Source organism: Strix aluco, chromosome 1 (assembly GCF_031877795.1).
Source record: "Strix aluco isolate bStrAlu1 chromosome 1, bStrAlu1.hap1, whole genome shotgun sequence".
NCBI lineage: Eukaryota > Metazoa > Chordata > Aves > Strigiformes > Strigidae > Strix > Strix aluco.
In genome coordinates, this window is record NC_133931.1 from 17,778,093 (window position 1) to 17,804,545 (window position 26,453).

Genomic DNA, 26,453 nt, shown 5'->3' on the forward strand with positions numbered 1-26,453 from the left:
TGGCAAAGAAAACTGAGACTGAGCAGATTACAGTGAATGTAGTTAATCTATCGTTAGTTGTCATATCTCAAATTTAAAATTAAATTCATTAACTGCTACTGTAGTTTCCTTTCAAACTGCTGATGCTTGCACTCACTCAAAATATTGGAAATCACTTGGAAGCCAAGCGATCATCAACCACTTGGAAACCTAAGGAATTACAGGGTTTCATTCTAACATTGTAACAATATTCTCGGATAATTCAAGAACAAGCTTATTCTTCACAGCACTGTGATTCACTGATAGTGTTAGAAAACTCATTTGGGTAAAGGGACATTCTAGAGACATGCAGATGGGCAGCATACAACAACATCAAGGATTTTTGGGTGGGTAATACACTCATTAAAGCCTCTCCACCCTAAAATAGTGAGCATCTTATAAAAACAAGATTCAGTAGATCACTTACCAGTTTTTCTAGTGATAAGTAGATTCTTGATTCTGTGCAGTTCTAAATGAACTCAGAGTTAGTGAGTTCAAAGAAAGCTCATAATTTTAACTTTCATCCTCAAATTTTGTAGGTTTCTTTTTCTGCATAATGAAAACATGTTTTAAGTATATCCTTGTCCACTAAGGTTATGGAACAAAAAATATTCTCAGTGAGACCTGAACTGCATTGTTTATCAAATGACTTAGAAGCAGTCATCACATTCTTCATCACATAATAAGAATGATTCTTTCTTAAACCAAGTAAATAATGAAATACAATTTAGATATAAAGAGTGCACAGGTGAATAAACAAATAATACAGAAGCTATATGTCCTCAAAAGAAAAAAAAAAAAAAGTATCTGATTGGAAGGGATGATTATTTCTTGTGACGAGATCTGTAAATCCCTACATATCTTTCATTCATACTTTCTCATGAGTCAATACCTCAATTCTGCTATTGTAGCTAAAATGTGTTAAGATTTGTTGATCTCTGACTTACTTTTATCTCTACACATCTGTCATGTAATGCTCTTTTCCTCTTGCTATCTAAATAGACTTGAAAGACTCTGAAACAGTCTCCCCCAGAAGACTCCCTTACTGCCAATTATCTTTTCTCTTATTTTTTATTCATTTATTATGTTGGTAGATAAAAGGCTTTAAAATGAGTGTTTGTTTTCCTCCAGAAGTTCCTTAAATATCATGTCAGAGCTTTGCTGCAGATGATTGACTTGAAAAATATTTTAAAATTTTTATTTAGTTACTGTTTTACAGCTGTGGAAACTATAACTCTGGTGTGCTCTTTCAAAGGAATGAACCTGTGCTGAGGCACAGGCTGACTGCAAAGACCTATTCCACTTCCATTTGTTATGAGCAGAGACACTTTCACTGCAAAGACTTTTATCCTAGCACAAAATATGTTAGACAACATTTTGTCTTATTAGATGGCTCCATTTTCAGAGCCTGCTACTTCATTTTATTGGCAAAGAGAAAATAAAACGCTACTTAAATGAAGGAACCACAACCTTATTCCATGAATTTCTGAAGACGGACTCCTGGAAATACATCTCACAGAGTTCTACTGCATTTATCAACGGGAGCAGAGATCTCTGGTGCAGTGTGAAACATGGAGTGGGGGCACCTCACCATCCTCCAGCTTGCTTGGGAACACTTAAGCCAGAGAGACCTCAGATCCTGTCCCTTGTTTCAGAGGCAAGCAACGTTAAAAAAAGTCTTTGCCTATTGCAGAAAGGCAATATGATCACTCAGTGAGGCTTTCATGAGCTGCATACAATTCCTTCAAAAGTTAAAAAGGAAAAAATAGTGCATTAAACATCACTTAAGAGTCTAGAAGACTATACCACACTGGAAATTAATTTATGATACTGCTATCTGTTGAATTGTTTTTCTTACAGAAAGCTATTTGTTGCACTATTAACAGAAAAATGAAGAATTAAGATTAATCACTGTCTGCAATTTAGTTATTTTAGATTTGAAATTTGCTAGTGCATCTGTTGAAGAGGGACTTAACAAGACACCTAATTTCAATCGGGTTAATTTTTCATTTTTTCAGTAAGTTATCAATATATTAATCATATTCATTTAATATCTGATTATGATTTTTTGACACTAGATATTTTGACATCTACATGCCAAAGGCTTTGATAATAAGTAATTCCTGATGTGTACCTCTACCCTGACATTTAGAAATAGAAACTTTATGAAGAATAAAGGTTTTGGGTTATAAAAAGTGAGACTCTCACTTTTCAAGTTTTCTTTAAATTTCTCTCTAGTATTTTGACAATTTAAATAGGAGCACCGGCTTTTGCTTTTATGCTTCTGCACTCTACTGGCTATCAATATGGACATGGATTAACTCAGTCAGGACAGAAAGAGAAATATGTCTAGTTTCCAGCTAATTGCATTTGTTCAGGAAAATATGGGAAAACAAAATAAGGAGACAATAATTCTGCAAATAAATGTTATTTTGGCTATTTGGATAATAGCCAGTATTGTGAAGGAGCCATCAACAGTGATCATATTCTACAGCAGAAAAAATGTAGAATTTCAACCATGTGCAACATCTCAGTTCATATCAGAAAATTAATTTCAAACTTTCCATAATGAGTAAATGAGTACATTTAATAAACTAATTTTAAGCAACACATGATTTCAGTACCTATGAAAACTCTATAGAAATTTTAAAAATTGTGTACACCACAGCTCATAAGGAAAAAAGTAATTTAACTGACATTTAATAATCATTAATCGTTAATCTGAGAGCAAACATTGTTTCTAAAGTTAGGCTAAAAGAATTCTCCATTGTATTTTTCTCCCCTGAATGTTGAAGCATATCTCATATTCAGCTATATAAAATCTGCTTTTCATACTTTCAGAAAGACATTTAGTTTTGTTTTAAAGATTTCAATGAATGGAAACCGAAGACACAAAGTTATTTGGATTTATTTTTAGCTTTGTTGGTTTTAGAGGTAAAAGTTGGTGAAAATTATACATAGATAAATCTACAGATAAATAATTTGATTAATTGCATTTTATATATTTGTATGTACTTTATGTAGAGAAGAACAAAAGTAGAAGAAGTTTTACCTTCTACTATTTTTTTTTTTGCTTCTTTTTATTGAAAAGAAAGAGGTATCCTCTTGAAATGCCTTCCTTAAAATGTATCAAATTATCTTTCTCTGCTAAACTACAGAGATTTTGAGTTCCATGGTTCTCTTCATATGAGGCATATTTTCTTGATTATATATCTTTCAGAAAACTTTCAAATTTTTTATAATTTAATTTATGATAGGGTTGTTTTTTTAATTTTGGAAGAATTGCCTTTTAGGGGTTCTCCCATTTTATACTTCTTTATTCATAACCTTTTTTTCTATATGAATTTTACCTTTTGACATAAATATGATCCATCCTCTTCTCAATTTGTGGTTTTAGCATTGCTAGAGCCATGAAAATGGAATGTACCCCTTTCTCATGCTACAGTCAATTAAAATGGATAGCTACATAACCAGTTATAGAAAGCTGAAGTACTGTCTCTTGTCTGCTTGAATATACTTAATCCATTATGACAGATATTTATGTCTTGTTCTTCCAGGAATCACCAAAAAATTCAGTAATTTCCCAAAAGTAGTTATGAGAATATCTAAAATTAATTGATTTTACTAAAATTGTTGGCATTATTTCTTATCCTATCATTTATGAATGAAGAGAAAAATGTCTTTATCTCAGTCTACCTCATCTTGAAAAAGTGACCAGTCTGCCCATGGTTTCATTCTTCTCTTCTGGAATCTAAACAAAACCAATTACTTCAAAATTTCCTGCTAGATCATAATAGAACCTTTTTTTCCCTTTTTTTTTTTATCCCAAAAACTTGTTGTGATGTTCCTGCTGAGACTTTACTGCTCTTGAATGAAGAAAAAATGTTACTTTCTATGTCTAATACATGAAAGCCTAAGTTAGAGGTGTCTTTGTCTACAGCAATGTTGTATTGAAATTCACAATCAATATTTGATCCATTAAGTTTTTCTGTAGTATCTAGACAGTTGCTTTTGATTTTGCATTTCTACTTTTGCTAATACTTTTTTTTTAAGTTGTTACTTAGAATTTGTTGGGGTTTTGTTGGTTGGTTTTAGTTTTGATAATGTCATATTTTCTCCATTTTCTGTTAATGATTCAGGCCCTGCTTTGATAAGTCTCTGAATTCCTGAAGGGATTTTGCCAGCTTCTGCTGGCCTCTGTTTTAAATAACCACTTTTAAATACTATTAACATATATTGGTCTGAGCTTCTCTCTCATTTTTTAAATAAATGTTGATTGCCATAATTAAACTGTGTTGTGAAGACTGAAGAGATGACAGTAAGGAAAATTTCTATATTCTTTATAATACTATTTTCTTTGGTACTGCTTTCCAGTTGTATGATGGTGCACACTCTCTCTCTCTCTCTCTCTCTCTCTCTGTATTTGCTGGTGTCTTTTTATTTCTAATGTGTTTCTGTATTTCCAAACAGTAACTAAAATATATATTTCTGTATCAGATTGTCTTTTCCATATTCATTGTATTGTCAAAACAATTTTAGGTGCTTCCTCACATTCACATTTGCACTTTTATTACCCATAATAAAAGTATCTGTAATTTGAAAGTTTGGAAAAAATTCTTAAAAAAGTCTATCATTCTTATCTGTTAAGATTTCCTTTGCATTATTTGTGGTGATATATCAGTCCCTATATTAGTTTTGTTACCTGTATATTAATTATTTAACCAGTACAAGAAATCATTACAACTGAAAAGCTCATCATTTGGATTAAAAAGACTAAGTAGAATGACATTATATTATATCAGACTAGGAAAAATGGCAATCAATGACTTAATATATGCTGGTTTTGGCTGGGATAGAATTAATTTTCTTCATAGTAGCTAATATGAGGCTATATTTTGGACTTGTGCTGACAACAGCATTGATAATTCAGGGATGTTTTCATTATTGCTGAGCAGTGCTTACACAGTGTCAAGGCCTTTTCAACTTCTCACACTACCCCGCCAGCGAGTAGGCTGAGGATGCACAAGAAGCTGGGACAGCTGGCCCCAACTGACCAAAAGGATATTCCATACCATATGACATCATGCTCAACAATAAACTAGGGGGAAGGTTGGCTGGGGAGGCCACTGCTCAGGGACTGGCTGGGCATCAGTCAGTTGGTGGTGAACATTTGCATCACTTCTTTTCTTGGGTTTTATTTCTCTGTTATTTTCTTTTTCATGACATTTTATTATTATTATTTTATTTACATTATTAAACTGATATTATCTAGACCCATGAGTTTTCTCACTTTTACCCTTCTAATTTTCTTCCTCACATCCTGCTGGGGAGGAAAGTGACTGAGCAGTTGTGTGGTGCTTAGTTGCCAGCTGGGGTTAAACCAAGACAATATATTAAATTTTAAAACATACATCACATCACCAAATAATTATTTTTCTTAAGCTACTCATTTAGAACAACTTAATATTTGGTATCCTAGTCTGGATTTTGAAACAGCAGCTCATTAGATAAAAAGTCAGTATCCCATTTAGCAGTTCAAGGCACATTTTTCTTCCTTTTGCAGAGTTTATGCACTGTTATTCTTCATTTTTTATTGTATTTGTAGCTGTGTAATCAAATTTATCTGCATGACATAAAGCCATATTGTGCCATTCATTTTTAAGCGGTATTTGCCATTGATTCCACTGAGGAATGCTGCTTAGAAATGGATGGTGCAATATAGCACTTATATCTGCAATTACAATTAAATTTTACTAGATCTTAGCTGTAGGAGCTAGAAAGTAGGTAATCTGGAAGCAGTAGTAGGAACTAAAAGCTTGAAGCTGCAGGAAAAAAAAACATAGCAAAAACATTCAATTCTTTAAAAGATGAAAAGATTTGAGATTGATTCTCATACTTATGTAGTACCTTCTTCACAGTTCTTTTACTGAAATTTTTCCTTGTGGGTTCTTTCCTTTGGTTAAACTGCAAAGCCATGATGGAAAACATATGAGCAATAAGCACATGACAGGAGACTTTTAACCCTGTAATGTTTTGCTGGAGCTGTAGAAAATTCTGCTGTCATTCTGTTGTGTGATGTTGCCTCTCTGAGGTGAACATCTATACTTCTTTTACAACTAGCCTATGCTGAAGTGTGAGAAATAGTGTCACTGCTGATAGTAATGCATTTTATATTTTATTTTCTATTTACTAATGCATTGCCATAAAGAGGTAGAATTTAGTTCTTTGACAAAGGTGCATGAATACTAATGATCAAGATGGGTAACCTTCCAGATAAAAAAGCTTACCAACTTAAGATACCCAGTGGGTGATACTTTGTTGTTGTTATGATAGACTTTTTCAAGTGCTATTTTACAAGATACCATTACAGTGAATTCAGCACACACAGAAAAGGAACTTTTTGCCATTAATGCTTAATGCTTAATAATGTTTCAAGTAAACAGTGATCATTGCATCAACACACTAGCTCTTATCACATTCTTACCACAGTCAAGTCCCTTTTTCTCCTTTAGTGCTCCATTGCTGATCCTGGAAAGCAGGATAAGGACAGCATACTGAGTAGTATTTTTGCATGTCAGAGAATAAACTAAAGCAGAAATAAGTACAAAAAGTGATAAGTATTTCAGAGTCTAAGCAAACATTATTAAACAATACTGGAATACTATTAGAGAATTATATTAGACAATATCACTTGCTTTTTGAACTTTTTTTTTTGGTTGATTGGGTTTTGGTTTGTTTTATTCTGCAGGATTTTTGTCATTCCTAGGGAAATGGTGCTCAGCATTTGTTACTTCTTTTGTGTTAAATAACACAGTTTACATTTGTAGGTGTGATGGGCTTGTAAGAAATTTTACTGTAGGTAGACCTTTCAATGCACAGCATAATAATTAGACATGTTGATTTTCACAACCTTTCAGTTTTTAACTTTGTAGTTTTTAGGAAATTAAATAAATCACTGCATTGTAAAACTGATGCAAAGGCAATGAGACCTACACAGCTGAAATAAGCTTAGGTTAAATTCAATGGGTAGTACTGTGGTAATGGAATTATTATATCCAACCAAACAACTTGATACTAGATATTTTCCAGAGGAGAAAAATGTTTTATTTTTGTGTCAATTAATGTTTTTAATTCACTGTAGCTATGGTTTCATGTCTCTGGATCCATCTTTGATTTCTTAATTGTAATATTTAGTGATAGTCGTGGTAGAATCTCCTGTTCCTGAAACTTCTGGCATTTTAAAGTAAGCATTTCCCAAAAGGTAAGGAAGGAAATATAGTCAGTGAACTCTGGGTTTACTAAAATATCAAATAAACACCTTCTTCCTTCCCAATACATACAGAAAGGTCTTGGAGGACAGCCTTGCTGCTGTAAGAACTATATGGTTTACCACCTAATGATTTATGAAGTTAAACATTTTCTCAGATTGTGAAGGTCAACTGCGTGCTTACATCTTGATTCAACTTTCCTTTATACTATTTGGTTTTGAGACCCAGGACTGTGAATTCTTGTGATGATAAAGAGTCATTATAGCAGCACTTGGAAAACAATGGGAGACACCATAAGGGAAATAGTAAACTCAGAAAGGGCAGAATGAAAAAGTCCAGAATGAGAACACCAAGTGAAAGAAATTACTATGAAGTACTCAATTCAAGTATTTTGTTGTTGCTGCAAATTAAACTTTACATATGTCAGAATGACAAATAGTTCATCTCTAAATCCAGTTTGTACCGGGCACATTGTAGCATAGTCTGCAGGCAACTCTGTTGACTAAGGGTCGTTTAGATGAGATGTTGGGGGATATGGTGTAGGGGAGAACTTTGTAGAGTAGGGCTGATGGTTGGACTCAATGATCCCAAGGGTCTTTTCCAACCTGAATGATTCTGTGATTCTATGATTCTATGACTTTGTACCTAAAGAAGCTCTGATGGAAATCCTGCTTCCAGCTTTGTACTGTGTCTCTGGTCCTCTTATGTGACCAAATATGTGCCCACTATAAAACCAGTGCAGTTGTATGTTGCCTTCATGGGATTCAATGTGTGGGAAAAAAGTTTAGATGTTTCAGACAATGTGTCATACAAACATTTAAATTAAAATCCATTATAAAGGAAAATGGTATTATCTTCACCTTTTAGAGACATTGAAGTTGTTTTAATCAGACTTGGTATTAATGAGAACTCTCAGATTTTTGAAGGTGCTAAATCTTATATTATTTTATTAATTTGCAAAAATTGCTGGGTTTAATCACTTTTAGAAATCTATATGCATTTGTCAATGAAATTATTTTGTGTGATTATTTTTATACCAGCTGTGATAATACCACCACTCAAATATTGTGAAATATTTTGACTAGACATATACATAGTTAACACTTTGAAAGTGCATTAGCTTTCTTAAATTCTTGTGCATGCCACAAACATAATTAGTTTCTCTGTTTTCCTAGCTTTAAAAGAATGTCATGGTGACATCACTTTGATATTACAGTATGTTATCAATATTATTCAGTGTTACAACATCAACACATCAACAGTGTTACAATATTTAGTAAAGATATAACTCAAAAGTGACTGCTGATTTTAAATAAGCAACTATTAAGATCAATAATTTGCACTAAAGTGAATAAAAACTTGTAAAATCTGCAGTAAATTTGATTTTTACTTGTTTGAAAAATTATACATGTTAAATGAATTATTGGAAAATGTATGTTTATTTAAAAGAAACTGTTGGGTGTTTTTTAAATTTTGTTCTGTTTTAAGCATACTAATATTTTCGTAAAATCACAAATACCTTGCGTAACTGTATAACTTGTATGAATAAAAAAGAACAGGGGTATAAAAAATTTGGACTTTATAAGTAATGGTCCACTGTATGCTGAGTACTAAATATATAGCTATTAATTTTAAGTATTGCTATTGTGTGCTATTACTTCAAGTTTTATTAAAAATTAAGGATGAAATTCTGTCCCTTTTGGTGTCAAGGGCATTGGCTTAGGTGGAATCATACTTTTACTCTGAATTTGCACATTATTGTATATCTGCTGATTAGGGAAGTATAATAATAATCATATGAGTGCTGGAGTAGGACTATTACTGGTCTTTCTTGCAGTAGCTCATTTATTCAACTCACAAACAGTAAAGAAAGAAATGGCATTAGGGAGAAGTAATAAGTTTTTGGCAAACTAATTTCTTTAGTCTTAGTGTTTTTGTTGCCTATATTTTTCCATATTCTCTTCTGTTTCCTCCAAAATCTGGAATAGAAAATCTTGAGTACTTACAAGCTGATAAGTACATATTTTTTCATCAAAAATATTTACCACATTCACATAGTGAAGAGTTTCTAGTTTGTGTTTTTCAAATAACTCAAGGCAAGTAAGTCCCTGGATGTGAGACTCAGAGAAGACTCTATTGCTTTCTGGCAAAAAACACCAATAATTCTGTTATCTGAGTACATATTCACAAGAAAGCATGTATTTCTGATATTTCACATGACAGTGGATTGAAGGAAGACACTGAGATTATTCTTTCAGTCATAGAGAACAATACTGCATGTATATGTGGTGGTCTTAGTGCTTACTTCCTATCTCAGGGAGGGTGCCTATCAGTAAAGCTGTACTTAGCATCGCCAAGAATATGTCCTCTTCTGTGTCCTGAATAATTTGCTAATCTCTAATATATGTGCGACATCTACCACATGCACACACACGTGCACAAGCAAAAGTCAAGATCCTTCTGTTGACCTATTTCAAATACCATGACTTTCAAGCTAGCCCACTAAATCATTTACAAATTGTATATGCAGACTGGAGCAATAGGTACCATCTGCTCCTGTTTTACGTACACACTCTGTCAAACTCTGCAGCTACACCATACTGAGAGGAACCCATGTTAATATAAATTACAGAAATCCATGCTCAAAACAACAGGGTCTTAAGTTGCTAGCATTAAAAGACATGTTCTTTTCATGATATATGCTACCATATATTTTGTGTGAATTAACTAAAAAGAGTCTTAAAACATATGATTTGTAGCTACACTAATAAATAGCTTGTATTTAGTATAACAAATAATGACATAAAATCTTCTGAAATAATAGTAAGAAAACTATCTTTTTCTTATTTAATATAATTCAGAAGATATTAATGTTTTGAGAGCACATCACAAAAAACCAGATTTTTTTGTGTTTAGCAAATGAAACACTGAGTAGTACTTATTTTAGAAAGTCATGTCTTAACAGAGGAAATAAATTTGTTAAATAGATATCTTAACATTAAATCAATTCAAAAATGTTTTATAGTCCAGTGTGTTAGAAGAAGTATTCTAAACAGATGTCATAATCTTGACAATAGATTAAACTATGAAATTACAAAGTGTATGAGAAGCAGGTAATAGACATAGGAAAACACTAACATTTATGACTTTCAGATAAATGCACCTGAACATCTGATGAAGAAAAAGAAGAAAAAGCTGTTTCTTGCTTGACAGTTTTGAGTAATGCCAAACGCTAACTTCTATTGTTAACCTTAGAAAAATACATTGTTGTAGTAAATACTATTGTATTTATGTATAAAATATATGCCATTTTATCAAGTACTATAGCTATTAATAGTAGAATAAACCTGATGTTTGTGTGATAAAGAAAAGTATTTGCTCGTAACTTTGTATGTATAATGTTATAAATAATTGAAATATAAATAAGTGGTACATCATGTTCAGTCAGGGAATCCTGACTTTCTTATTTCAGTAGTTCTACACATTATTTTGAATTATGAGTCTATTGGCAGGAGTAAGAATTTACTAGTGTGCAGAAAGGCTGCATAATCTATGCTTTTATCATAGTATAAAGCATCATAAGAATGAATAACAGTTTTGTATGCTGTGAATAATAGCATACTGTGTATAAAGTACATCATTATTTTCTTAAGATGGTTGATAAATGGTAAAGAAAAACCATAATTGCTCTGGAAAACTGCAGAGTGCCATCAATTCTCTTTTGATATATAAGAAAGTTGCTCAGACTCGGTACTTCACAGGATATACAAATTTAATCCAGTGTAGAAGTGTAATAAAATTTACTGTAATAGCATATACCAACATAGAATAAACCACTTTAAACTGACTTTTTTTCTGCTATTATATTACTCAAAACTGATTATCTTCACTTTTTAGCACCCTGTGGAAGCCGGTCAACAGGGTCTGAAGGGACCGTATTATCACCAAACTACCCCAAGAATTATAGTGTTGGTCACAACTGTGTTTACTCTATCACTGTTCCTAAGGAATTTGGTAAGTAGATTTGGTCTCAGTCATATCTTTTTATTGCTTGGATACTTTCAAACATTCTGGATGATTTGAATGATTGCTTTTTAATAAGGTGAAAAAGCTATTTTAAATTGATATTTCTGATTATGCTTTTATCATTCATATAGTGCACTATTTTCTCAAACTGCTTATATTTACCATTATCTTTTGAAATTACTGGTGTTCATTTATTTTTGTCTCACTGTGACAACTAACATTTAATTTAGAATACTGGCGTGATAGTAGTCAAATATATTAGTGGTACCAGTTAAGGCTTCTTTTCACTCAAGATCATGTGACAAGGCTCTAGAAAGTGTAACATAGCTCCAGTAAATCCATTAAGCAGGGGAAACAACGTTTGTCTTCAATGTTTGGTAATATTCTTCTCATAATCCTTGTCTTCTCTGTATCATGAGACAATGGCATAGTCTTTCCTGAGGAATGAAATTAGTGCAGCATGCATATGTCTGTTTTTTGTATATTTCTAGATCCTCCATCAAAACTTCACTCACATCCTAACATATTTTCTGATGACTAGATGAATCTTTTAAAGAGGTTTTCTGTTGCACAGAAAGACAGGGCTTTTACAGTACTGTTTTATCTCTCTGGATTTGTGAATTATCTCACTTTATTATTAAACAATGCCTATGATGACAGCTGATAGTTTGTTGTTCACTTTGACTCCTTGGTAAACAGTATGCCACATACTGTATATCATTTATTCTTTAAATATCCATGCTTCAGATTTATGCTTGGATAAGTAGGATTTTATTCTGACCCACTGCTCACATTTCAGTTCGTCAAATAACAGATGCCTGGTGATGGGGATCGGTATTTATTAATCTTCCTTCATGTTGATTCTGCAGATATTTTATCCAAATTAAAGACAATACTTGAACTGCTGTGTATCCATCTGCCATACTCATGATGACTGAACTCCCTTAATATCCAATTAATTTGTTCTTACGTGTAGCATAGAGGTGCATAGGCTACTACAAAAAACCCCAGACTTTTAAAGGTATTGTCTCCTAAGCCATTGGAATCTCTACTTATTCCTCTAGAACATTCAGAAAAAGTTAAACACATTTGCACAATTCTGGATTCATTTCTAGCTGTTACAAGCATATGCTTTTGACCTAGCTAATTTGTTTTAGATAAACTAGAAAGATTATGTCCTCCCATTTCCATCAAATATGATGCTTCTTAGTTTATGACACAGATGTCCACAAGTAAATAGCTAAAATTAGTACAAAAAAAGGATTTAAAATGTTAACGCTCTATACTTCATATCTTTGACATTGTGGATGGAAATGTAATTTTGTGATTTCTGGAAATATATACAGAATTCCCAAGACCAGACATGGAAATGGGGAAAAATCCCACTGTTCTGTATAGCTACTTGGAGTAATTTGATAAATACTCATTTTCTTTACACATTAAGCATGTTAAGAACAGTATTAAGGAATTCTGTTTGATCCTTTCACAGTGCTTATACAAAAAAAAAAAAAGAAAAATGCTGATATGAAGAAGGAAAATCATGGTTTAGGTACAATTAACCTTGCTGTACAAGGATTCAGTGATTTATTTGGGATATGATTATGATAGAGTATCTGTCATTTCTCTCAAGATCTTTGGCTGTCATGCCTCAGAATAGACCTTTACTCTTTTTCTTGGGTTTAAACAACATATTTTGGCAATTATGCCAGGTACCTGTAGAATATGTCATGAAAGTATTTAATCCACTTTTTTTGAATACAGAAATATGAATGCTTGTTTGTTGAAAGAGAAAGGTAAAAAAGATACCTGGCAGCAGCCATTCAAAAATGAGGATGACATGACACATTGAATAGGCCAGAAAAGTATTTCATTTTAGCTGTTTTCTTTTCCAATAATCCTCCTACAGTAACAGGAAGCAGAATTCCTTGCACCCAAAAGCTCAAATTTTAAAATATGAATCTTTGTTTGAATTACACAGTGGTGTATTTTATTTAACCTGAGTTTTCTACACTCAAGATAATTATTTGTTTCAGTCTAAAATTTTAAAGATTTGTGTAATGAATGTGTTTTATCTAATAGCTTTCATCTCTAGCTCATCACAATATATTAAAATACAGTTGCAGAGAAGGATAGCCATAATTTTTTAATGCTGAGCTCTTTAAGATCAGTTTTAGGAAATTATTACCTGTAACTGTATTATTTTGGGTCCTGATAGAAGACATTGCATTAAGAAAAGAGTCTTCACTTGCAGTGCTTGGTATGGATTGTGTAGGGATCACTCACTGACAAGATGGTCCCCAAAAAATGCTGACCTTCGTGGATAAAGACACCAACTTTCATCCTGAATTCACTTGCTAATGTGCATCATGATGTGTAGATTTGTCACAGATTATTCACAACAATAAAGAGTTGAAACAAGATTTTTGGATAATGAAGGGGTACTCCAGCAAAGCTGCTGACATAGGATAATTTAAAGCAATCTTCCTAAAGAAAACAGCAAAAATTCTTCTTCCATAATCTTCCCTATATCTCCAACTTTCAATGTGAAATATAGCATTCAAATATTTGCTGAATGTCACCTCTTCAGGAACTATTTTGGCATCCAGTATGTCAGATCTTTAATAGATCACAGTTTAAAAGAAAAAAAAAAAAAAAAAAAAAAGCTAAAACCAGATAAGTATAGAAGAAAACAGAAAAAAATAGAATAGCATACTCCATGTGTAGAAGGGAACTCATTGGCCTGGATTATTTTTTGATGGAGTGAAAAGAAAAGCTATTTCATGTACAGCTTTTCAGGTTCTCAAGCCCAAAATTCTGTGGTAAAGTCATTGCAGTGTGGACTTTTTTTCAATGGTTCATTATTCTGTCATGCAGAATCACAGTTGCAATATTTCATACCATGACAGCTTTAAGCTAGAAGATAAATGGTTCACAAAAGCACACAGTATGCCACAGGCAAATCTTTTGTAAACACAGAAGACTCATCTTCTTTGACATTCTCCCACTGATATTTTAAAATGGTGTAATGATTGTTAATGGCTTAACACTGAAATCGAGCACTGGTTACAATTAAAATGCAGATGTTTATTTTGTTTTCCTGATGCACATGAATTAATTTGTATGCTCTGCTCTGCATAGAGGTCTATACTTCTAGTTCATTTAATATTTTTCACAGTAAAAAAAATTTATAGCAACGTGCCCCAGGAAATGGCTTTCCCTTCTGTTAGAACAAAAAATATAGTTTGAACATACACAGGAAAGTATGTAAGTGTAGTTTATGAGCTATACTATCAGTAAATTAAGTATCGATTCTCAGTGGCCATCAAAAAATATGAAATTTAAATGAGAACTCTCTTTTCCTACAAAGAAGCTAAAAAACATGTGTATAATTGAGAAGATGTCTAGTTTCCATGGAGACTGTACATTTGCTTTACATTTACAGAAAGATAAAATATTTTAAAAATGACAAGCACTTTATTGATAAGCATGATATTTTGTGACAAGATTTAGAGTTGGCAGAGAAGGTAGACCCAGTTTGCTTGCTATAAACAGGGAAGTTAAAATCCACTATTCTTTTCAACTCCTGGATAACTGGCTTGTATTCACAGACACATTACTATCACGCAGTTATACCATTTTCAGCTTTTTTTGGTGTCTTTTCTTGAATTTCTATGTTATGAGATAGCCCTGAATTATTGTAAATAAGCAACAGAGAGAAGAAACACATAGAGCCAAAAAGCAGGGGTTTAGTATTATTTTAATTATTATTATTTATTAGATCCCTGAAAGAGTAATTTTTTGCAAATACTGGAAAGTACACATACAACTTTTATTCTGCCTGTGAAGACACACATTGAGCAAACAATGTTGTCAACATGTGTTTTCTGTTAGACAGCTCACTGCATCTAAATTGTTAGACAGCTTAAAAGCCATGTCACACTAGAGTTATTTCAGTACTGTTTGATTTGATTTCAAACTCAGTTTATATTTGGAAAGAAAACCTTACATCAAGAGGGAATAAGAACCAAATGATATTTATGATAATACTTAGCTGCATTAAAATAAAACATTTGCTTTTAATAACTTGAATCCATCATCACTGCTGTGTACATCTTACTTTCATTTAAGAAATGTGGCAGACATGTATAGACTGACATTTTTAAAATGTGGAAGATTTAACTCTCCATCTTAAATTAAAATGGATGGAGATGTCTGGCAGAATATCTGGCTTTAGTATTTTTAACAATGAACTAAGAAATTACTGAATTAAGAAATACTTTGCTGAATGGGAGGTAGAAATGATAGAGAATGATCTGAAATATCAAAATGCTACCATAGGCAGGCATCTTATTCTGTTTCCTACCCTCTTCTCATACAAGCAACCACTTCAAAGTCAGTGGGACTACATTGTCCAAACAATGACTACTTGTCAGCAAAACAGAATGAAACCACAAAGACTGCTCCAAATGCTTGTCTGCCCAACTGTATAAAGTCTCAAGACACTAAATACAGGAGAAAGGGACAATGATCCAGCTTGTACGATATATTTTATAAAAAGTAAGTCAGGCCACCATTCCTTCCCCAAAAGAGAATGACTTCAAGATCATGTGACTTCCATGAAAAGTGACCATTATTTTTTTGTACATTTTAATCCTTTTTTCCCAGGTAATCATAAAAGTATGGTTTTTAAGACAAAATCTTCTACTTTTTGCATATGTGTTTACAGGAATTTGGCATAAAGACAGAAAAGCTGACTGTATCATGGGACACTTCATATAAAAACTAAAAATATTTAAAAAAGATGAATCACTTAATCCAGAAATTTAATGAAATTCAATTTAGTTGAGCGTGCCAAGTAGTTAGACTAGGAGTATGGTACTTCAGTTTTCTGATTTATTTTCTTAGTTTTCTGAAGTATAGAGTGAACATCACAAAATACTGAGGATGTACATACAAATATTTATTATTAACATTAGGAAGAAGTATTTGCCGTGTGAGTAAAACCAATAGATGATAGAAAGTTGATGCCCCTTTTCCTTTTTTCTTGGCATTCTTTCAACTCTGTTGCCCTGCTGTCATTTCTAACACCATTCTATTAATGCAAAATTTTCAAAGGATCTTGTACTAGCATCTGAAAACATTAGAATGATATTTAGTAAATTATTGAAACAGCTTCAAGAGCTCAGCATTAAAAGGTGTATGGAAGCCCTTTTCTGCATTTTTTTCTCCAGGCAGCTAACTAAGCTGTATTGAAAAGTACATAAACAGCAGTGTTATCTGTGATAGAATTTAGAAACTCTGGCCAGAACTGAGACGTTATTGTGCAAAGGGTATCAGGCAGACACAGAAGTGGTTTTCATCCCAGAGGCAATGAGCCTAATTAAGGTAATATGGAATCAGACATACAATTGGCAAAATATTCTTTCTTTCTTTTTTTTTTTTTCTTAATGATGTATTTATTATCAGTATGGAAAGGAAGCATTGCAACATTGCCATAAATGCTACTTTATGTTAATTTAGCTCATTGCCAGAATACTATTTTGATTTGAAAATTCTCTGAGTGGACTTAACTATGGCAGGTACATGTCTTTTCATTTGACGTTTTTGTCAAGTTAATTTTGAGAGTAATAAAGAACACTAAAGGGGAATAAGAATGCAGTCAGGTCGCCTAGAGCCAGAAAAATATGTAGGTCGTGTATATTGTGCTAGAAACAAATAATACACCCTCCAACCACAATGGAAATTGATTATTCTCAATGTGCATTCAATGTGCGTTGAATGACTGAGTATGAATTTGTTTTCCACTATGCTTTTGATTAAATATTAAAATAAACTATTTGTTTGAAATGTACGATGCATTTTTAAGACATGGTTCATTTATTCCTTAAAGACTGTATAGCTATATAATAAATGCAATGAAAATGGGTATAATCTGGCTCATTGTATTGTGTGCATTTTAGCAAGAAAAGAATGTACAGGTGGTGAGCCAGAAACAGAAGAAAACTTAAAAGTATATTCTCTGCATAACTAATGGACATAAAAAGCTTAATGAAAAAAAAAAAAAAAAATCATCTGTAGGTGTAAGATCTGGACCTTTGGAGTCAGATGCAGTGACACGATTTGTGTTTCAGTCTGTATAAACCAAGTGGGGATGCTCTAAGTCTGTGAATGTATCTTGTTTTGAAGAGCTGCCCTTAAACTTTGTTGATTTATGTGCCTATATGTTTTAGGCTTGCATGCAACGCAAATAGGTGTGTATACATGTAATTTAACCCCTTAGTGAAATAAGTTTCCTCTTGCTTTAGTTAGGTACCGAACTATGCAAGTTAGATATATAGTCTAAACCATTTAGATGCTTGCTCTAATCAACAAAACCAGATACATATTCCCATCTAAAATGATTCATCCCATCTAAAACATCTATCTGCAATTTTTGGAAGGAGATAAATTCTTCGTAATGTAAAAGAAACAGCATGGCTTCATTTTGTCATATTTGTTCTGGCAGCTATTGTGGGTTAAGTGAATTAGAGAATATTGCTGCTAGTGTAATCTATATCTATCAAATAGTCACATTGTACATGCATAGCTTCATGATTTTATCTTGTGAGTATATGGTAAGGCTGGCAGTTTCAGATACATTTCAGTTAGCAGCCATTTGGGGGCTTGAACTTGGATGATTCAAATTCAAGCTTTACTTAGTGATTCCTTATCCTCAAATCTTTTAAATCTAACACTGGAGAACAAAATCTGTCTTATTGTTAAGCATATTTTAGACAATAACACTCCTGCTTGTTTAAATGTTGTTAGATCATATACTCAAGAAAAAATTCAGGTGATGAATTGCATTATGTTAGATACTCTACAGGAACAGGAAGCCATGGCCTATCGCCTGTCTACACAATTAATACATAATGAATTTATGTTGCCATCTGGGAAAAGAAAATGAAAGGCAGGATTACTTATACGCTGGAAATATTTTCTGTTGTGGTTTGGTTTGGGGTTTTTCAGCAAGTATTAAGTATTTTCTTCTCCACAATATATACTAAATGTATCTTAAAGTGCTACTTAAAATTTTTCATACCAAATTTTTGGTTTGGTATAAAATTAATTATAGTGCAAGAATTTAGGTTAAATATGCAAACTAGGAAATTATTTTCCCATTGATGTAAAAATTTATTTCTCTGAAGATTATTTTGCAAGTTTTAACAAGATTGTGCCAAAGATTTTTATTTTTCATTATATTTCAAACACAGAGCAATAATACTAACTACTTAATTCAGACATGAATAGGCTAGTAGCAATATATTGTATATTGAAGATACCTGGTAGATAGTGAATGTATTTTTTATCATAATGCTAAGTAGACATGAATTACTGTGCTACCTGCTCTCCATAAAATAGCTGGAGATTGCAGTCAAAGATTTCAGGAGAACAGAGGTGAGCATTAGTTGTATAACTATTAACTTCTGGTTTGCTTTTCTAATTCAAGGCCAAGTTTGTGTCATTCAGATGCTGACTATATTATTTAAAGAAGCACCAGAAGGTCATTTCACATTACTTTCCACTTATCTGCGAATCTCCTAGGTTTATGAGAGGAAGGACTGGCAGGTTTTATATACGCAAACTCACAGCTGGGGAGCATTTCATTCATTGGTTCAGCGCTTAACATGCTTGCCAAGTGAGCAGATGCCAATAAAAAAGTCACCATAGGGTGACTTTTAAAGGAGATCAAACTATTCAATGTAATTTTTAAATAAAATTTGAAGAGATTTACTATTTTAGTTGCTTAATATGATTTGAAGTCACTTTTTCAATGATGCTTTTATATTTTTTCAATAAAAATGATTAGTTTTGGCTCAATTATCAATGATGGTTTTGAATATAATAATGACCAATTTAATACAGACCACTAAATAACTTAAGCTATTGAGTTTGAGTATAAAGATATCAGAACAGTATAGCTGTATTTTTAATAGACTAATAACAAAGTGGAATGATGATAACACCACATCTGTGGTCTTCGAAGAAATTCATGGTGTCACAATAAGTAAAATAATTTGACTATGCCAATGAATTGATGAAAGATTTCTAAAGATTTTTTTTCTTTTTTTCTGAGCAGTGTGACTCCAGCTGCTCCAAATATTTAATTATCAAACCTTGTTCACAGAAAAGGCTGTTACTAAAATAGCTGACAAATGACAGAGGACAGACTACATTACATTTGTCACTTACATGCTTTCCAATACATGTTACTATCCCAAGGAGGAGACTGAGTGGTGGCAGATTTTCTAAACAATTCTGCTTTTTTGTTAGGCTCACTTCTTAGGACAGGGTTGAAATACTTTAGCAGCACAGTACCAAAAGCTTGCCTTGATTAGGTCCTTTTAACATAAAGTTATATTAACAAAGAAGGTGTCATTTTTACTCTTAACCTCTGTATGAGTGAAAAAACTGCTTTCTCACTCTTCAAGCCTGGCCAGAGTGGGGTTGATTAGGTGGTGCAAAATTGCTTACTTCTGACCAGCAGAATTCTGAGATTCAGAAGCATCCTGCCCCCCCCCCCCCCCCCCCCCAATATCTGCACTAGATGGGAGTCTTCCTCATTCCTGTTCTTGGAACCAGGCCACAGTCCACCTCAGAATTCACCTAGCTGCATATGAAGCCAGGAAGAGAGCAGGTAAGCTCTCTCTGGAGAGCCTGACTCTTCAAAGATTAGCTAGGCTGTGGAAATTTATAGTTCTGCTCTTCATTCCTAGGAATCACAGATAACAAAAGAATCAAGGGAAAGTGGTTACCTCAGTCTTTCCTGGTGGAAAAAAAAAGCTCTTACAGTTTGTGATTCTTCTAGAAACATTGATTTTGCATATATGAATGACTACATAAGATCCCAGACAACTGGAAAGGCTAACAGTGTTTCTATTTAGATCAAGGTATAGTTTGTCTGATAGGGTACACTTCTCTGATGATAGAAATGAATGAGGTTTCAATTTTCCTCAGGCTAAAGAAAGTCTAAAACTCACCTAGTTCTTTAACTAATGGGCTATAGAAAATTATGAAAAACGCAAATCATACCAGCCCCCAAACCAGTCTAGAATTCATCTAAGCAAATGGTGTTCTACTGGAGGAATTGGTGGATTTGAGCTTATAGCTCAGATACTAAGGTCTGGAAATAACTGTTCCTGCCTTTATAAAAGGAATTAATAGTCATCATTACTTAGCTGTTCATAAATGTCATTAGCTTTCATTTAAATCAGCTGAAAATTTTGGAAGTTAAATGTATTTTCATCAATCAGTAGATACAGGCCATCGGACCAGGCCTTTCTTTCTCTTGGGTTTTTTTTCTGCATTTTCTCACCTTTGTAGCTGCAAAAATTGATAGGAAAGTCACCCAAACAGAACAGCTGAGGAATCTCCAAGTGCCTACTTCCTGATACAGAAGTTTCACTGGTTGGCAGTAAGAGAAAGAAAAACCTGGCCAGGGAATCTGTGGGGAGTGATTGTGACCATTGCCAAGTTTCCATCCTGAAGTATTTTGCTATATTTCAGGGAAGAGCTTCATTAGGATCCTGCTAGGATCAAGGAACTGCAAAAAATCCTTTTACAAAAGTCTTCTATTTATAAAACTTTTCAGTATTAGGCCCTGCTCATGTAGTTATAATCCCTGCTTCTCACCTTTCCTCTTCATTATATTCCTTTGGATATAAACCATTCCTCTATCAAGTAAGTTTATCTCTATTGACTCAGATGTTTGTGTTCACCACTGTGTACACAGATACAATCTTCAAAGATTTGGGATTTCTCTCAGTGATTTCCCTGTAATTACCTTTGTTTAGAAAACAAATTAAAAAGTGTTTGCAATTCTCACCAAACTTTTTGTGTTTCTTCCAATCGCAGTCCTGATTGCAGAAATGGGTGATTATTCTGCACTCTTAAAACGGAATCTCTGAGCACTCTATTTTATTGAAGAAAGGTTGGGGGTTTTTAGCTGTTTATTGTTTGTACTGAATTATTTATTTATAGTAATTTAAAAAGAAATATTCTAATTAAACTTGGGATAGAGCTGAACTGCATTTACTGTGTTAACATCAGTAAATTTCAGGAAATTGTGATTAAATCCTCCAAGGGAAAAAAAAAACAACCAACCAACCAAACAAAAAAAAAACCTTGGAAGCCAGGCTCTTTCACAAATTTTGTGGAAACAAAAGCCCTTTTTATAAGAGTTTAGAATTTGAAATGTATTTTGAGAAGTCATTAAAAGACTGTCAAAATATGGCTATTTGATGAGAGGAAATTGCTGTGAGTTGCTACTTACAGAAGATGTTGACTTTCTGTTTTAGGGGCAGGTATGCAAAGCCAGTAAAGGATGATAGTCCTATCGTTTCTGATAGGTTCCACCTGGGGTATGTCAGGCAGGAGAATGGAAGAGGACCATATAATTTGATGATTACAAGGGATAAATAGCAGAAGTGATGGGAAGAACAGGAAAAGGGGTGTATATACATATGTATGGATACATATACATATATGTTGTCAAAGGACAAAGCCTCCCTGAAAGCAACACTCAGTTAATGAGACTTGCCCAGCTCTAACTGATTATATGAGCATTGCATACACTGGGAAGAAAAAGACAAATACAAACTTTGTTATTGCTATGGGGTGAGACCTACCCAAGAACACTGCTCAGGTAAAAGTCACCTGTGCTACATCTGTCCAGGTCTAACAGACAAAATTATTCCAGTATGTGCAAAAAAGAAGAAAAAAACCCACAGATGAAGCTTGTGAAAGAGTTACCCTAAGGTGGAAATGGTATGTATAGGCATCAGATTGCCAGGCAAGACTCAGGTATGTCAAGCATTTGGTGCAAGTATTCTGTTTGCCTACATGTATTGTACCGGTCACAGCTTGAGCGGAGGAGCTGGTGTTTTGGCCAGTGTGAGTGTGAAGTTATATATATGTCACAGAACAGAAGTCTTAGACTATCACTACCTACTTCTATCCACTACATTATCCACCCTGCTTTGTAAATATATTTGGGATTATATGTCATTGAGTGTTGTGGTACTCTTGTGACTGTCACACCCCAAATTCCACTCTAAGAGTGTATGTATTAAATGTAATGTTTGATAGACCTCTGCTTTCTGCTTTAATACTTGAGGCCTGCATAGACCTGTCATTTTTAAATATATGTGATGGTGAATATCCACTTGCACTGTTTAGAACTTATCATAGCCAATCAGAAATAGCTTTCTAAAAACATTGCTTTTGTGAGATTTCTTTTCATGACTGAATCACCAAGTCAAACTGTTATTTCTCCAGGCCATCTGTTCCTCCTGCTCTCTTCCTCCTTCTTTCCTTTCCCAGTTTCTATAAAACACTGTGAACCTTTAAGCAAACTGTTTTGGCCATACCTTCTTGTCTATATTTTCTGCAGTGGCAATAAGAGGGTAGTAAAAATCATCAGAATATTAACATATACTATTAAGAATTATTAAAAATATTGATGTTTCATATTGTGTTGTATAGAGAGGGCAAATCTTGTAATAATATGACTATGGTGCTTATTTGGTATAAGTATTGTTGACCATTGTCTGGTAATTTACAGGAAACAGTATTTTAAGAAAAAACTCATGTCTTCATTTTGTATGTCATGTCCAATTAAATATTTCTTTTTGTAGTTTGAGCCCAGAGGGCAACTGAGCACCACGCAGACGTTCACTCACTCCTTCCCCCGCCCTGCCCCAGCACTGGGAAGGAGAAAAATGAATCAGAAGGCTCAGAAATCGAGATAAGGACACAGAGGGGGTCTCTCACCCATTTAACAGTTACAGGCAAAAGACAGACATTAGGGGAAGGAAAAAACCCAAGAACATCACTTTAATTCAAACACTAACAAAACTAACACATAACAGACAGAATGGGACAGTGAAAAGCGTTACCATATCTTAAAATACCTCCCCCCACCCATCCCTTCTTCCAAGGCCCAACTTGGAAGCGGCGCAGGGGCAGGGTATGGTGAGTGCAGTCAGTTTGACGCTTCTTCCTCCAAAGTGGGGTGATCCACTCTTCTGCATTCTTCCCCTGCTCCACGTGGCGTCCCTTTCATGGGAGACAGTCCTCCACAAACTCTCTTCACTGTGAGTCCTGCCCACAGGACACATTCTTCTCAAGATGCTCCAGCATGGGTCACCTCCACATGTTGCAGTCCTCCCAGTGCCAAACTACAACAGCAGGGGCTTCTTCTTCCCATATAGTCCTAGGGGTCCTCCACAGGCTGCAGGCAAATCTCTGCTCCTCTGGTGACCTCCATGGAGGCAGGGGAGGGGCAGCCATGCAATCTCACCACAGGATACAGGGGGGCTCCTTGCTCCAGCTTACCTCCCCCTCTTCCTCCTCCTTTTTTCTACTGACCTCAGTGTTTGCATAAGTGTCCTTCTCATAACCCCTCCTCAAAGTCCCAACCCCTTCTTAGGTTTCCCTTCTTAAATACATTATTGCAGAGGTGTGGCCACCATCACTGATTGATTTGGCCTTGACCAGAGGTGGGTCTGAATTGGAGCCAAGGGAGTTTCTGAGAAGTTTCTTACAGGGGCCACTGCTGTAGCCCCCTCCCCCACTACCAAAAACCCAGCCACACAAACCCAGCACAAATTTTAAATGCATTTTTAAGATCAAAGTACACAGTTAAAACATTAGTGTAATACACCTCTAAGATAAGCATGCTTATTTTTATTTAAAATCTTATGCTACTGATCCACCTTCTTCTTCTTTTTCATAGAATCATTGAATCATTTAGGTTGAAAAAGACCTTTAAGATCATCGAGTCCAGCCGTTAACCTAACACTGCCAAGTCCACCACTAAACCATGTCCTTTAAGTGCCACATCTACACATCTTCTAAATACCTCCAGGGATGGTGACTCAACCACTTCCCTGGGAAGCCTGTTCCAATGTTTGACAAACCTTTCAGTGAAGAAATTTTTCCTAATATCTAATCTAAACCTTCCCTGGTGCAACTTGAGGCTATTTCTTCTTGTCCTAACGCTTCTTACTTGAGAAAGGAGACCACCACCCACCTTGTTACAACCTTCTTTCAGGTAGTTGTAGAGAGTGATAAGGTCTTCCCTGAGCCTCCTTTTCTCCAGACTAAACAACCCCAGTAACCTCAGCTGCTCCTCATAAGACTTGTTCTCTAGACCCTTCACCAGCTTCATTTCCCTTCTTTGGACACGCTCCAGCACCTCAATGTCTTTCTTGTAGCGAGGGGCCCAAAACTGAACACAGTATTCGAGGCATGACCTCACCTGTGGCGAGTACAGGGAGACGATCACTTCCCTAGTCCTGCTGGCCACGCTATTTCTGATATTTCTGATTTCTGATGCTATTGGCCACCTGGGCACACTGCTGGCTCATATTCATCTGACTGTTGACCAACACCCCCGGGTCTTTTTCCACCAGGGAGCTTTCCAGCCACTCTTCCCCAAGCCTATAGCATTGCATGGGGTTGTTGTGACCCAAGTGCAGGACACAGCACTTAGCCTTGTTGAACTTCATGCAGTTGGCCTCAGCCCATCAATCCAGCCTGTCTGGATCCCTCTGTGGAGCCTTTCTACCCTCAAGCAGATCAACACTCCCACCCAACTTGGTCTCATCTGCAAACTTACTGAGGGTGCACTCAATCCCCTTGTCCAGGTCACTGATAATGATATTAAACAGAACTGGCCCCAATACTGAGCCCTGGGGAAAGCCACTTGTGACCAGCCCCCAACTGGATTTAACTCCATTCACCACCACTCTTTGGGCCTGGCCATGCAGCCAGTTTTTTACCCAGAGAAAAGTGCGCCCGTCCAAGCCATGAGCAGTCCATTTTTCCAGGAGAATGCAGTGGGAAATGGTATCAAAGGCTTTACTAAAGTCCAGGTAGTTGACATCCACAGCCTTCTGCTCATCCACTAAGCAGGTCACCTTGTCACAGAAGGAGATCAGGCTAGTCAAGCAAGACCTGCCTTTCACAAACCCATGCTGACTGGGCCTAATTGCCTGGTTGTCCTGTATGTGCCATGGGATAGCACTCAAGATGATCTGCTCCATAACCATCTGCAGCACCAAGTTCAGACTGACAGGCCTGTAGATCCCGCGAACTGCCTTCTGGCCCTTGTAGGTGGGCATCACATTTGCTAACTTCCAGTCAACTGGGACCTCCCTGGTTAGCCAGGACTGCTCATAAACGATTGAAAGTTCTTCTTGGTGAATTTATATCACCCTGTTGAAATCAGATCAGTCAGAATTAGCATGTTAATGTGAAAGAGAAACACAAGTGTCTTGTACTACTGTAGTATGACTTTATTTCTCTTTCCTTTTTTCTTTTGGGGGAATGGTCTTTTGCTTGGCAAAGCTCTTTCTCAAAGATAGTCTCATAGTTAAGAACTTTACAGGTACTTCTGGGTTTCGGCTTATTAATTTAGTTATTGCTAAAATATGAATATTATTTGCATTTCAAAAGAGTCCCAATCTGTACTTTAACACATAATTTTCAATTTTCTTGTAATTTTAATGGCTGTGCTTAAAGTTAGCATCTGTCCCTACATCATGAGTACCCTGCATGTATGCATGACTAAGGTTAGTAGATTGTGGTGGATTGGCCCTGTCTGGAGGCCAGGTGCCCACCAAAGCCACTCTATTATTCCCCTCCCTCAGCGGGACAGGGGAGAGAAAATATAGTGAAAGGTTTGTGGGTCGAGATAAAGACAGGGAGAGATCACTCAGCAATTACTATCACAGGCAAAACAGACTAGACTTGGGGAAATTAGTTTAATTTATTACAAATCTAATCAGAATGGAATAATAAGAAATAAAACCAAATCTTAATAAACTTTTCTCCTACCTCTCCCTTCTTCCCAGACTTAACTTTACTCCCAATTTGCTCTACTGTCTCCCTGCCAGTGGCACAGGGGGATGGGGAATGGGGATTGTGGTCAGTTCATCACACATTGTCTCTGACACTCCTTCTTCCTCAGAGGAGGACTCCTCTCACTCTTCCCCTACTCCACCATGAGGTCCCTCCCATGGGAGACAGTTCTCCATGAACTTCTCCAGTGTGAGTCCTTCCCACAAGCTGCAGCTCTTCACAAACTGCTCCAGCCTG

The 26,453-nt window shown here is 35.0% G+C and overlaps 1 protein-coding gene across 2 annotated transcripts in view; it reads left to right on the forward strand.

The window, feature by feature from the left end:
• Positions 1-26,453, forward strand: part of CSMD3 (CUB and Sushi multiple domains 3) — a 756,099-nt gene that overhangs the window by 559,867 nt on the left and 169,779 nt on the right. For both annotated transcript variants that reach the window (XM_074808674.1, XM_074808748.1), the window contains one exon: positions 11,184-11,300. In XM_074808674.1, the coding sequence (XP_074664775.1) occupies positions 11,184-11,300 (117 nt within the window). The remainder of the gene's footprint in view (positions 1-11,183; positions 11,301-26,453) is intronic.